Source organism: Neopelma chrysocephalum, unplaced genomic scaffold (assembly GCF_003984885.1).
Source record: "Neopelma chrysocephalum unplaced genomic scaffold, ASM398488v2 Primary Assembly neopelma1_97102, whole genome shotgun sequence".
Taxonomy (NCBI): domain Eukaryota; kingdom Metazoa; phylum Chordata; class Aves; order Passeriformes; family Pipridae; genus Neopelma; species Neopelma chrysocephalum.
The window spans coordinates 1,705,572-1,719,559 of record NW_020925744.1 but is presented as its reverse complement, the minus strand read 5'-3'; the positions used below and the strand labels follow the sequence as shown (position 1 = coordinate 1,719,559).

The 13,988-nt window shown below is 39.2% G+C and overlaps 1 protein-coding gene across 3 annotated transcripts in view; it reads right to left on the bottom strand.

Annotated features, from left to right (window-relative positions):
- The window catches only part of ANKDD1B (ankyrin repeat and death domain containing 1B), a 27,691-nt gene extending 13,703 nt beyond the window's left edge, over nucleotides 1-13,988 (bottom strand). The window contains exons 1-7 of one of the 3 annotated variants that reach the window (XM_027671495.1): nucleotides 13,913-13,988; nucleotides 10,227-10,330; nucleotides 8,081-8,179; nucleotides 2,801-2,899; nucleotides 2,605-2,709; nucleotides 746-844; nucleotides 275-373 (exon numbers count right to left, since the gene is read on the bottom strand). In XM_027671495.1, the coding sequence (XP_027527296.1) occupies nucleotides 275-373; nucleotides 746-844; nucleotides 2,605-2,709; nucleotides 2,801-2,899; nucleotides 8,081-8,179; nucleotides 10,227-10,330; nucleotides 13,913-13,988 (681 nt within the window). Of the gene's footprint in view, nucleotides 1-274; nucleotides 374-745; nucleotides 845-2,604; nucleotides 2,710-2,800; nucleotides 2,900-8,080; nucleotides 8,180-10,226; nucleotides 10,413-12,864; nucleotides 12,969-13,912 lie in introns of those variants that run through there. The other 2 variants (XM_027671496.1, XM_027671497.1) reach the window with 2 other exon arrangements.

Here is a 13,988-nt window from a genome sequence, read left to right as displayed (position 1 = left end):
GTGTTTTCTTCTATCAGTAGTTATGCAAGGGCACGCCAAATGGAGGGGAGGTCATTGTATGAGGAACAGAGGACAGAGGAAGAGATATTGAATGAGTTAATAGAGGTGAATTTATTGGACAAGGAACAAGGAAACAGGATGCAAAGGTACTGGAAAAGCAGCAGAATTAAGGAAGTCCACCCAGTGCCACATCTATATTCTTTTGAAATTTTATTTTTTTGACAATTTTTCATGTCTCTAATTTTATCTCTTTCAGTAGTTTCAGTGTCCTTACCTGATTGAGGTCATTTATTTCCTCCCACTGTTCAAGCAGAATTTCTACAACTTCACTGTGACCATTTTTGGCTGCTAAATGCAATGCTGTGTTTCCCTCCTTGAAATTAAAAAGTCAAATAATATTAAAATTTTAAAACACAGAATAAAGTAAATATATTAACTAAAACCAACACAAAGCCTTTGGTCCTTTACATACAACTCTCTCTTACGTACAAGGAGAAGGAGGCAGATCCACAAGACACGTTCCAAGATTGAGACTAACTGGAAAAGGGTCTTTTCACATGTAGGCAGACATGATCTTGTTGATCTAGTTGGTTTTCTGAAAACTTCACTGTGTACCAGCAAAAAGACTGGGTTCCTCAAAAATGGGTACTACACCAAGCCCCCAAGACCACTGATTTAAAGACTAATGGCCAAAACCTGGGTAAGCACATTTGTAGTTGTATTTCTGTGGAAAAGAAATCTTTACCTTATCTTTTTCAGATGTGAACAGCTTCAGAGCAATCAAATTGTTTATCATGTCAACATGGCCCTTCTCAGAAGCCAGAAGAAATGGCTTTTTACCTTTCTAGAAAACAATTATGGAAAGAAACATAGTGTTAGAGAAAGTAGAAATACTTGCTTCTGGTTACTAGAATCATGGCATGCATATGTGTACATGTATCCTACATAAAAATGTATGTATCATAAGACTACAGAGATTAATAGAACAGTAGATATACACAAGAAGATTAGTAATTAAAAATATATAGTTAGTGTAAATAAACAGATTATACATCTTGCATATCCTGAAGAAAATATATGAAAACTGTTTAGAAATGGTGAAAATGTAGAAATTATGCTCAAAATATTTAAATCTTAATTCTTCTCAGTATGAAAATATTTATCGAAAGAACATTAAAAGTCTGAGGATGCTCAGAAACAGGCAGTAAAGAAAACTGCAAAATTTATTTCCATAGTGTAACGTTTGATTTGAATTCTGCAAGCACAGACCAGAACTAACATATCTCAGAAGTTTCATCCAGGAGGCCTGAATTTAGAGCTGCACATTTTGGGGGTTTTTTGAGTGGTGTCTAAATTAACAAAAAATTTTCAAACTGTTTACAATTCAAATGCAGAAAGTTATCTTCACATAAAATCATACCACTATTGAGGCAGTGAGGCACTTAACGAACTAGTTAAAACAGCCTCATCTCATATCTGATAGTGGCCTATATAAACGTCTAAGAAAAAGAAATGCAGGCAACTAATAGAGAATTATGAAACAACCTCAACAAAGAGAAGATGCTTCTTCACCTTTCTTTTCCCAAGGCCTAAGATAAAAATGTTTGTTTTGTTAAATTAGCTCTGTTTTGTCAGCCTTGTCAGGTGTAAAAAGAATTCAGAATTTTGGGTCAATAAAGTTCAAGACTGAAAAAAAAAAATAAAAGAAGGGAGATCTGTTCCTTTGATGACAGATCTCACAGGAATAAGTTTTCCTCATGTAAAAATAAAATATTCTACTGAGCTAAGTAAGCTTTCAAAACAAGATTGTGGAAAGGGAAAATAAAAACACAGCAAACCTGATGAGGACGAGGTTCTGGCACTGTTGAAGAGTTGGTGCACCTTTGTAGAACGGCTGCACAGAGTTTTATGTTCTATCTTGAAAAAATACACCCATGTTGGCCATAACTGGCAGGTTTTGGTAAGGGCAGGGGACTGGGAGGGTGAGCTGAGTGGGAGGACATCAGAGACTGCCCTTCCATAGCCATTTACAGCTGGCTCGACAATGGAATGAACTGACCCACCACGTGCCAACACTCAAGCCATCAGAGGAACACATGATACCTCTGTGAAAATGTATTTACAAAAGGCTGGTCACTGCTACAGGCAGGATGCACAAGGGGAGATACAGGAGACATGAGATGATGCAAGAGAGGAGACACAAGAGAAGGTACACCTGCAGGGAGACTGCAGCCCATGGAAGAAGCTGAAGCAGAGGAAAAGAGTAAGAAACAAAGAGCAGAAAAAAAGGAATCCACTGTGGACTGGCCCCAATCTCCTCTGCCTCCTATTGCCTCACCAATGCGACTGAGCATCACATGCAGCAAAAGCAAGGAGAGCAGGGGAGGAGAGGTTTCTGCAGTTCAACTGAGACAATCAAAGAGGAAGAAAAGGCGTTTTCTCCAAGTGCTTGTCTGGCTGTTTGTTTTACTCGTTTCTCAATATTCAAGTCAGTAATTAAAAGTTTATGTAACTAGCAATAAATTAAAATTAATTGAATTTCCCCAAGTCACGATTGTTTTGTCCTAAACATCAAAGAAATAAACAGAAAGAAACACACTGTACCAAATCAGGCTTGTTCAAGTCATTCAGATGAAGTTCTTGGAGAAAATAATCAACTATTTTAACGCTGTTGTTCTGAGCTGCAAAGTGCAGTACATTCATTCCTTCCTGAAAAAGTGTAAGTGACTCTGTAAGAACAAGTTTGACTTTTTTCCCAAACAAACATGTTTAGAGTTGATAAAAATCTGTCATAACAAACCTCATTCTTAGCCTTTTGATCAGCACCTGCTTTAACTAATTTTCGCATTATATCCAGATTTCCAGTCCAAGCTGCAAGATGAATCACTGTCAGGCCATGCTTCAAATAAAATTACAAAGACAGAAATTACTGTTAGGAATTGGATTTTTTAATTGCCTTAAAACATTGCTATTGTAGCAAGCTGTGCAAAGAAACCTCATGCCAGGAGATTGAAGATTAAGGCTGAGGGGAGGGGGCCTAGCCCACAAGCTCTTAGCTTTGTGGAGGCCAGTGGGGAGTCTCTTAGTGTGTGATGCTTATCTCCTATGAGCCACACCATGTCAAAGGAGTCCTTCTGTGCACACACCCACCACTACCCCAAGAAGGCCTCATTCTGAGCAGGGGTGCCTCTGAAGCAGCCCCCTGCCCCAGCCTAAATGACTGGGAAAAAACCAGCACCTCCAGCCTCTGACCCAAAACTTACTTCTACCTTGCAGGGTGGATTGCAACAAGTACCACCTCACACCAAATTTCTTTAAATCTTTCTGATTAATTCAGTGTATCAGGTTCTGCTCTGTAGGCTCTTAGAAAAGCAATATTAACACCTAGCAGTATGAGTGGAATTAAGAAAAATGTAATGCAACAAGACTTAGCTAAATGTTCAGTGTGTCCTCTTCTTGACAGGTCTGGCATCTCCAGAGAAGGACTGATCCCATTTTAAGGAGGGGTGGGAGGGGGTACTAAATACTACCTGCAAATTATTCTCTCTCTCCAGAATCCATGTAGATATTTAGCCCTGGGTGTAGCGGATGACATTTCAGGCTCTATATCCACGAGTCACCATAATTTTCCAATTAGACTTTTTAAGGTTATTTTCTCTCAAATTCTCTAAAAAATATTTCTATTATAGGGGAAAAAAAGAAAGAAAGAAAAAAAAAGAAAAAAAAGAACCTTGTTTTTAACTTCTTAGAAACAAAAGGACTAACTCTACTCTGTGCTGATGCAGCCTCATCTTGAGTCCTGTGTGTAGTTTTGGGTGCCACAATACAAGAAGAATATAAAGCTGTAAGAGAGTGTTCGAAGAATGGTCACGAAGATGGTGAAGAGCCTTAAGGAGAGGTCATACAAGGAGTGGCTAAGGTCACTTGTTTTGTTCAGCTGGGAGAAGAGGAAACTGAGGGGAGACATAGCAGCCTCCAGCTTCCTTGTGAGGGGAAGTGGGAGGGCAGGTACTGATCTCTTTCCTGTGGTGACCAGTGACAGGATGAGGTGACAGTGACTTCAGGGTACTACTCATAAACTATTCATCGAATAAGAAAACAATACAGGATGGAAGAGACTTCTGGAGGTCCCACTGCTATAGCCTCTTGCTCAAAGCCTGTCCAACCAGATCAGGTCACTCAGGACCTTCTCCTGGCAAGCTTTGAATAGCCTGAAGATTAAGACTAAAAAACTCTCTTTAAAATCTGTTTCAGTGTTTGACCACCCTTACAGTGAATTTTTTTTTCTTCTTCTATCTAACTGGGACCTCCCATGTTGCAATTTGAGAACCTGTGAGAAGAGTCTGTCTGCCTTCTCTGTATTCTCCCCATATGTAGCTGCAGACAGCCACAAGGTGTCCCCTTTACCATTCTTCTCCCAAGGCTGAGCAGGCTCACCTCTCTCAGCACCTCCTCATAAACCATATGCTGCAGTTCTAATCATCCTAGAGGCTCTGCACAGGACTACAGTCTATCAGTGCCTTTGCTGTATTTGAAGAAATGGCAGTGGAAAACAGTGGAGGGCAACATGGAACATGCATCTGGTGTGCAGGCTATGAGACAAATCTAGGCTTGGGCAAAATTTGTGAGTGTGTCTCAAAAGTCTGTCCTGAAAAACCTTCCTAAGCATGAATAAGGAGAAAAAGTAACTAGAATTGATAGCCTTACACAATGAGACTAGCGGATGAGGAGAGAGACAGAATGTTTATCTCAATTTTCATAAGAGTTTTGACACTGTCCCTCATAACATCCTTCTAGACAAACAGAAGTGCAAGTGTAGGCAAACAGGTATACCAAATTCTACTGAAAGCCAGCTGAACTATCAGGCCCAAAATATTCTTTGATTATCAACACAAAGTCCAGGTGGAGTCCAGTCACAAGCAATGCACATATTGATCCTGGGTCCAGCACTGTTTAACATTTTCATTAATGACCTGAGTGATGGGACAGAGTGCACCTGCAGCAATTTTATAGGTGGTATAAAATTGGGAGGAATGGCTGATATATCAGATTGGTGTGCTACAATACAGGGGAACCTTGACAGGCTGGAGAAAAGGCCTGGTAAAGAAGATAATGAAATTGTACAGGGGGAAATCCAAAGTCCTGTACCTGAGGGGAAGCAAACTCAGGCAGCAGTACTGACTGGGGCCAACTGATTAGAAAGTAGCTTGGCAGAAGAGGACCTGAGGCTCCTGGTGGACATTAAGCTAAACATGAATCAGCAGTGTGCCCTTGCAGCATGAAAGGCAAATTATATCCTTGGCTGCATTAGGAAGGGTACTGCCACCCGGCCAAGGGCGGTGATCCTTCCCCTCTACTCACTGGTGAACACACCTCTAGTATCATGTCCAGTTCTGGGCTTTCCAGCATAGGAGGGACATGCCCCAGGGACATCTGACATATGAGAAGATGTTTAGCAACATGGGACTGTTTAGTCAAAGAAGACTTGGGTGGATCTTATCATTGTGCATAAATACCTGATGGAAGGGAGTAAAAAAGAACCATCCAGATTCAGTGGTGTCCAGTGACAGGGACAGAGGCAATGGGCACAAACTGAAGTACAAGACGATTCACTTCAACATAAGAAAAATCTTTTTTGCTCTAAGGATGTTCAAACACTGGAATCAATTGCCCAGAGAGGTTACGGGGTGTCCATCCTTGGAGATAATCAAAACCTGATTGGACACAGCTCTGAGTAATCTGCTCTAATCAGGAGTCTGGACTAGGTGATCTCCAGAGGTTCCAACCTCAGCCACTTTATATGATTCTCTCTGTGTGCTATTTGGCAGAGGGGAGTCTGGGAGGAGAAAAGGAAGTACAAGGGTAGGAATAAGGTGGGCAAAGGAGAAGACAAAAAAAAGGCAAACAAGGTATAAAATCATATGGAGACCAAAAACGCGGAGAATCGTGTGATTCTGGACTCCTGCGCTAAGGGTGATAAGATGACCTGCAGACCCAAGCTCCCTCCAATGTAGTGAGGGACTGCCTTGGACTCTTCATTGGGTCCACCTCTGAAATAGTTGGGATAGTAGGATGGATAAGAACAGATAAACTTCTACCTTGATATTAAGTGCAGAAGGATAAGAATTGCAGCTTTGTATTATAAGATCTCTCTGCAGTAATTGTGTACCAACGCTAAAAATGGTAACAAGCAATAGAATTGTAACTCAATCACTGCAGCTTGGGACTGATATAGTTGTGAATTAATACTACTATTAATAATACTATTAACAATACTATTAATACCAATTAGTAATACAATTAATAGTGGTGTGTTTATTGCCAGTTTCTTAGAAATGTGTTTCTTAATCAATAAACATTTTAACTACCTCCATGAGTTACATCAAGTCTCCAATCTAGAGATGGGAGCAACACTTATCTGCTGCTAGGAATGCTGCTCTGTGTTTTTATCTTATTTTTTGTACTGAGCAGTGTTAAGAGGGCTTAAGACTTTATGTTTATTAATACAAAAAGTATGTCAGAAATCAAGTCACAATGTCTTCATGCTATTTCTTATCAGTTGCAAGATCAAACTGATTGCCAGAGAGTACATGAATCACTGTCAAATACAAAATGTAATATCATAATATTTAAGTCCTGTAAGCTAACTATGATGGAGTGTCTCCAGTGGTCTTTCAAAATGATGATAAGCAACATCTAAGAATTAAAGACAAATAATAATTTAAGGATAATCTTTAGTTAGAATGAGATTCTAAATGTCTAACAGAAACCCCAACATGTGGGGAGGGACTATACATTCCACTGTGGCTTCAATGCAACCTATCAGGGTAACGAAAGGACCAATAATATGTTTTGAGTCACCTCATTGCCTCAATAAATCTGAAAGATGGCTAGTGAAAAATAATTTGCCATAAAGGATAATTTACAATAGATACAGAATAAAATTTACACTATACCCACTGGTACTCTGTGGAAGATCCAGGGATCCATTTCTTAACTGTTAGAGAGAACTAATACTTGAAGAAAACTTCTTGCAGTACTTATCCAATAGCATTTATATTATAGACTATTAATTTTAAACTTCCATTCAGGTAATGTCTTTCAGCTTGCCAGACAAATGGGAAACGTTGCTTACAACAGTGCAAGATCTGCTTAGGAGTTGATAGGGTCCAGAAGGAGGATATATTTCTTCAGAGCAGCATGTGAGGTATTCACTGACAGAGCAGCTCAGGAGCACATTTCAGAGCAACTCAACCAGCATTAATGAGGAAATGGTTACCTACACTGCAAGAACATGCCAAAGCCATGAGCCACTGGTAACTGCAACTGATAGATCTTTCTCATCTTATTTTCATTCCAACACAATGTGAAAACAAGGCAGCTTTCTCCCTCCACTCTCCACAACCTGGCATTTATCTTATTTATAACTTAAACACTGCTGCATACAGTGGATAAGAAGTAAACAGCAGAAAAAAGGTAAAGGTAAATTCATGAATTTTCATTACTCAGTTAAATGGAAAACTCCTGGTTTGAATAGCATGTTTATTAATAACACACCATACATTTGGTTTTAATACGTGACTCAAATCTTGCACTGTGGATCACCATCTGGCCCAAGCAAATCAGCCATACACAGATAAACACTTAACGTCTTGGCGGCTGCAGAGCAGCTGACAGTTTTGCATTAAGCTACTCCCATAAAAATGGAGGAAAAGAACACAAGGAGTACTTTCTGAGCTCCTAGTGATCCCCATAGCTCATTTTTACTTTCAGTGATTGCTTTCATATAAAGTAGCCCATGATTAATTTACAACTACCACAGACAGTGTATTTGTACAAGTGGCTTCAGCCACCCTTGTCTTGTGCTGACTCAAGTATTTAACTTAGCCAATATTCCAGGCAACGCATTTTTCTCTAACAATGTTTTTTCACATAAATGTGTGAAGTTCTAAGGCAAACTGGAGTTTTTACAGCAAGCATTTAACTTTGCACAACTGGGAGCACAAGATAAATATCTACTTTCACTTTTCCCCTAAGGTGTTCCTATACCATGTGAATCAACACAAGCAAAACAGCTTACCTGATCTGATATGTCAAGCCTAGCCTTGTGATGAAGAAGAAAATCCACCACTGATACATGACCTCCCGCAACAGCAAAATGGAACGCAGTGCGCTTCAGCTGAAATAAGCAAAGCTTTGTTTGTCAGGTCTGTAATACAGTTATTTTCTGTGTGCAGGTGATCAGGATTTTGGAATTCTCTGATTATTACCAAATGTATCTGTTACTATATACTATTTCATATTTCTCCTTCAACAGCCACACTAGGTCTTTATCTACATTTTTATTCCCTTGTGGACAGAATTTAGGTATTGATCTTGAGAGAATTCTTTTAAAAACAGAATAGTTTAGTTAGTCTACATAGCATTGTTCCTTCACTGAAATGTCAAAGTGGGATGAAGTATCAAAGACTGCCTAGAGAAAATGAATGCAGTACAAGAAGCATCTTTGTTTACTATTTTATTATATGGATTGATTTGAAAAGCTGAGAGCTAGATTTACACAAGTAGATTTGCTTCTCATATCCCCCTTTTCACTAAATCTCTGCAAAGCATGACAAAATTTCTCCCTCGTTCAGTGTTAGTCACCTTCCCAGACTGAGTCATTATCTACGTAAGTGAAAGCTACCATCTTGCCAGCAGTGAGTAATTTTACACAGGTATATAGGTTTAATGCTTATCAGGAAGACTTGATTAATTGTTCTGTAAAGTAATTAATGGTCTGAATTTAAAAGGGATTGTTAAATTGAATTAAACTTTAGTGGAGGGAGTTTGTTTTCAGTTAATGTCAACATAACTGGCTTGAATATAATTCACTCATAGTTTCCATACAAGGAAGTATAAAGAGATCTAACTAATTAACTTTAAAAGTAGGTTTTGATTTGTTCTCTTATTCTTCTCTGCAGATCATTTGACTTATTCACGTGTAAGTTTAAATTTAAAGCGATATGCATTAAAAACATAAAAAGGTGGGATTTACAACGTGTATTTATGCCAGAAAAAAACTCCTGCACAGAAATAGCACTATAAAAACTCAGCTTTTGACAGCCTTGCTTATTTGGCTTGGGAGTACAGGGGCAGGAATGATCAATATGAACAAAAGAATGGCTTTGCCAGTATAAGCTACACCCCTATTAGGAGAATCAATCAAAGCACAACCCCCACATAGCTATGCTAATAACTCTCTCACAATACAGGTGTGATTTAAGGATGACAGAATAAAGTTTCAAACTACTTGACTGGAAATGTATTTAGTTTAATTTCCTAAATTCTGGCAAGCAATAAGGAAGCAAGAACTATTTTACATGACTTTTTAGAGTTCTATGCAATTGATGGGAACACTCTCACTGTTCAAAAGAAGTTTACACATAAGAAAATTTTGTCTCCCTCTTTTTTCACAAACAAACCAGAGAATTCACATGGACTATTCAACATCCTCCAGTGGGGGAAAATGAACACGGTCATGGGAAAGAAAGTTTTTTCAGAACCTGTGGTTAACTTTGGATGTTCATGGATAGATGATTTATATGTAGCCACTGAGGGCTATTATCCCCAACTCCCAGCTTAATGTCACTCTGTTGCTGTTGAACTACTTCTCATGTTGAATACAGCACTATATTTTGTTACTGTGAAGTATATATCCTCAGATTTTAGGCCCAGAGTTCAAGGCAGCATAAGAAAAGCATTTTCATCTCTCTGGGCAAAATCTGAACTCTGATCTCAGCTGGAGCTAGAGGATGTGATAGAATGCTCCCATGGTTCCATACAAACCAAAGGGTAATACTTCACCCTTGAAATTTATGATGTTAGTAAAAAAAAATTCATTCTCAATGAGGTAAAGTCCTCCCACTCTAAAAGATGGGGAACTTGAGAAATTAGTCACCCAAGAACACTGAGGAAATATTATAGTAGGGACACAATTGAGAAGTCCTTATTTCCCCATGTGATACCCTGACTAGTGGCTAAATGCAAAAACATGTGAGTTATGCTGCACAAATCCTACTGTTCATGATGGATGTGTGAAATGTTTCTTAATTAGGTCCTAGAGGGGACTCCCACAGTTCCACCACCTTGCAGTTGATGGGGCACACCAGCATGCTGGCATTCCACCAAGCAACCCCAAGGAGTCACGTTTCATAGCAGTGATCTGTCAGGCACTTCATACTCACAGTATCTACAGCATTTAAGTTAACATTCTTTTTAAACAGCTTTTCCATGGTTTCCAAATTGTTAATTTTAGCAGCATATTGAAATTCTCTCTCATCTGGCAACACTGTGGAAAAACATGATGAAAAAATTGTATTATTAAAAAAATAGCCACAACCAACATAAAGGTAATGATACTTTTCTTACTTTCTGCTATTTGCCATGATTTAATGTTATGAGAATAATTTGCTTCTCATCGTAGGAGTGTTTCCAGACTATCTTTTTCTCCTCTAGAAATACTTTGCTAGTGTTTCTAGTTTCAAATTTTAAGTGCAAATAAAGGTAGACATTTCAGAACATGGATTACCTTTGTTTGCACTGCTCACAGGGACAGTTCTTTTACAAAGGTCTTGCCATCTAAATGAGTCCCAAATTATTTTATAGGCATACCAGTGAATGGTACAAACTGCAGCATTTATTTCCTATTCTTTTGAGAAGCTGCTCTGTTTTAAAACAGAACACACCACCAAAATAAAAAAAATCTAAAGCAGTAACCAAATGGCATGACACAACTGGAAAAACAAAACAAAACAACTGAAACCAACCAAACCAACCAGGTTTTACAGGGAGCAAGAAGAAACAAACAAAAAGGTGTCTACTTGAACTCAAAATCTGGCCACAATGCGACATTTACTTTTAAACTGAGACCTTTCCTCAATGTCTCAATTCAAAAGTGAACATCTGTTTGGTCAGCTAAAGTAGCTGCAACAGCATGTTCAGTAACTTTGTAAAGTAATATGCCAATACCTTACAACTGGTTTAGCTGGGGGTCAGAGTATTTTTCATATTTCTACCTTAACATTTGATTAATCACTTAGAAGAAAATAGCATAGCAGTTAAATCACTTGCAAAAATGTTAGTAGATATCTTTAATTCCCTAGTATATCACACTTGTAATATAATTACTTAGATATCTTCTGTCTAGAATATTTTGGCCTGAAATCACTTGTCCAATGATACCACCAAAGAGGACAGCACCTTGTTGAACCAGGAACTGCAGCATTAACTATTTCTTAAAGGCCTCTCAGGCAAATTCATCCTACCGCATTATGTCTAAGTTCATTAATGCCTAATAAGAACACAGCTTGAGGCAGTATGACTGCACAGCATACTAAGGAAAATCAGTATGGCATTCACTTAATTGCATTTCACATGTTACCCATGGCTATAGTCTCAGGGGGAATAATCACAGTTGTACTGTAACAGAATGAGTTAGAAATTAAACTGGATACTTGCAAAGGTATTTCCAGTTTTCCTATGAAATCATTCAAGTACCTCAAACAAAAGAAGCAACCTCCCAAATTTCTCCGCAAATCATAGAATATGTTTTGCTTGTATTACAACATGGGGGCACAGGGGAAAATAAAAAAAGAAAAAAAAGCAGTTCCAAATAAAAAGGCACCCCTGGCATCTGTGACAAGGAGCATGCCTGACTGGAAAATCATCATTATGAACTTTGGGATCTTTGATCTATGAACAAAAGAATCTTCGAAGAATAAATTTCTCACTCCTAGTTTATATAGTCATTACCCTAAAGAAGTATCCACCAGAGCTTTCCACTAACTTAATTTCAATTCAGATAACAAATGGTCAGAGGATACCTTGCTCAAGACAAATCTGTGGCAAATGTGGAAACAAAATGTACAGCACTAAGTAGCTGCAATTAGTTACAATTAGGCCACATTCGTTCCTGCTGACTGCTGATGAACATCACACACGTTACTTGAGAATGCAAAGATAAATGCACCTCAGGACATTCAGGAACAACTACTCAACACTGCCTTCAAGAAACAAGAGAAAATTATGTTTCTTTACTGTATCTGCATCAAACACAGTGCTGCAAGGGCAGTTTTGTTGTAGTTCTGACAAAGAATTAATAACTGATCTTTTCTCTCCTGTCCAGAAGCAATGAATTGGCTGTGTGCTGTTAAAAAGACCTTCTGTTCTGGGCATCATGTTCCTTAATAATCTCTCTCTTAATATCTCTTATTAATTCATGAGTTAAGAACAGTGAGAATCCAGACACACCATGACACTGATTCGTTGCCCAAACTTTTGTTGCTTTTGCAAACTGATTTTTTTTCCCATGTATGAAATCACAGGAGTACAGAGCTGTCAGACTACAGATTTATGGAAGCTCTGGGGTCTCCAAGACTTGGCACTCCTTGTGTCACTAGTAACCACTCTATTTTCAAGTAACAGTTGCAATCAATTATCTACTTGAGGCTGTCAGGTTTTTTTTAGGGGGTATTTTCTATGGCTTCATACAAAACATCTGGCTTATTGCCCTACAGCTTGTATCATAACTGTATATTTATATTATAACAATAAAATAGTTATATTCAATTTCTTTTGTAGACAGTCCTGGCAGCAGTATATTCAATGTCCCAACATTGTTCATCTCTTGGAAGAACAAGAAAATAAAAAGTGCAGAAAAGTAAATAGCTTTGTTGGCCTCAAAAGGCCTCAAAACAGAAAGTGAAGTATCTTTTCTCATACTTATGTCCTACTTTAGAGGCCTCATTCTGTCTCTCAGTAATATCACAAATATGGATGATCTCCAATGAAGTAAAAAAGTGCAGCAGAGATTTCAGTACTTACAGACAATGAAAATCCCTGCATGTGTATGTTCCTTTACCTCCCCTGTCTGTTTCTAATTTCCTGTTGTGGTGTCCACATGATGAAATCCAAAATTATCTCAAAAAGCACATGGAAAAAAACCCCAAGAATTTGAACTGGCTGAAGATTCCAAGGAGGTAAAATAAAAAAATAACAACATTTAGATTCAAATGGCAATAAAATTGTTTCTAAAAATTAAGTCATATATTTAATAATTTGACAACCTTTTCAATGTTTCCTTTGTTTTCTTGTTATTGGAAATAAAATTTCTAGGGCAATTCATGAGAATCTTTTTCTAAAATAGTAATTTTCTGATTCAAAGAGGTCATAGGAAAATCCACCGAGTCCAACAGTAATATTTTATCAGTTTCTTTCCTTTCCCGCCCACTTTGCCAGCCTGGAAGCAGGAACCACAGCCCAGAAGGGCTCCTGGTTGTCACGCTTGGATCACAGGACTGGGGCAAGGCAGGGTTTAACAACTACCGCTCAATTTCCACAAATCACGTCTTTTCACTAATTGCAGCCTGCGCCAGAGCAGTCTGGTCTTTCACAGACTGGTGTGCAGGATGAAAGCTGGAGAGCTCATCACTGAGACTTGTGTTGCTGAGTGCAAGGTCCTCTTGATTTCTGCGTCCCCAAAATGGGGACCCAGATCAGCTGTGGGACTGGTGGCAGGGGCTCAGCCCCAGAGACATGACTGATGCCAGCGAACCCACCCAGAGCAGGTCAGGGGTGAAGCAGGGTACTGGGCAGTTTGCAGGACTTCTCCTTTAGAAGGCAACATGTCAAAATCAGCTTCCGACCCCCTATCCACACATTTACTGCTGTCTTTCACTACACGTAAAGGAGCTCATGTTTAATCTTGACCTTTCCAACCCCCACCGCTCATTTTGTTTTTCGATCAAGGCAAAAAGCGGGTTCGGGAGGATGCCACCGCCCCAGCAGCCCTGATGGGGCCGTGCCCGCCGCACTGGGGCCCCGGGGCTGCGCTGCCCCCCGGGCTACCTCGCCTCCAAACCCCCGGACTCACGGCCCTCGTGGCTGGCTGCCATGGCTCCCCGCACAGCATCCTCCTCGGTGCGGATCAGGCGGCTCAGACCCTTCAT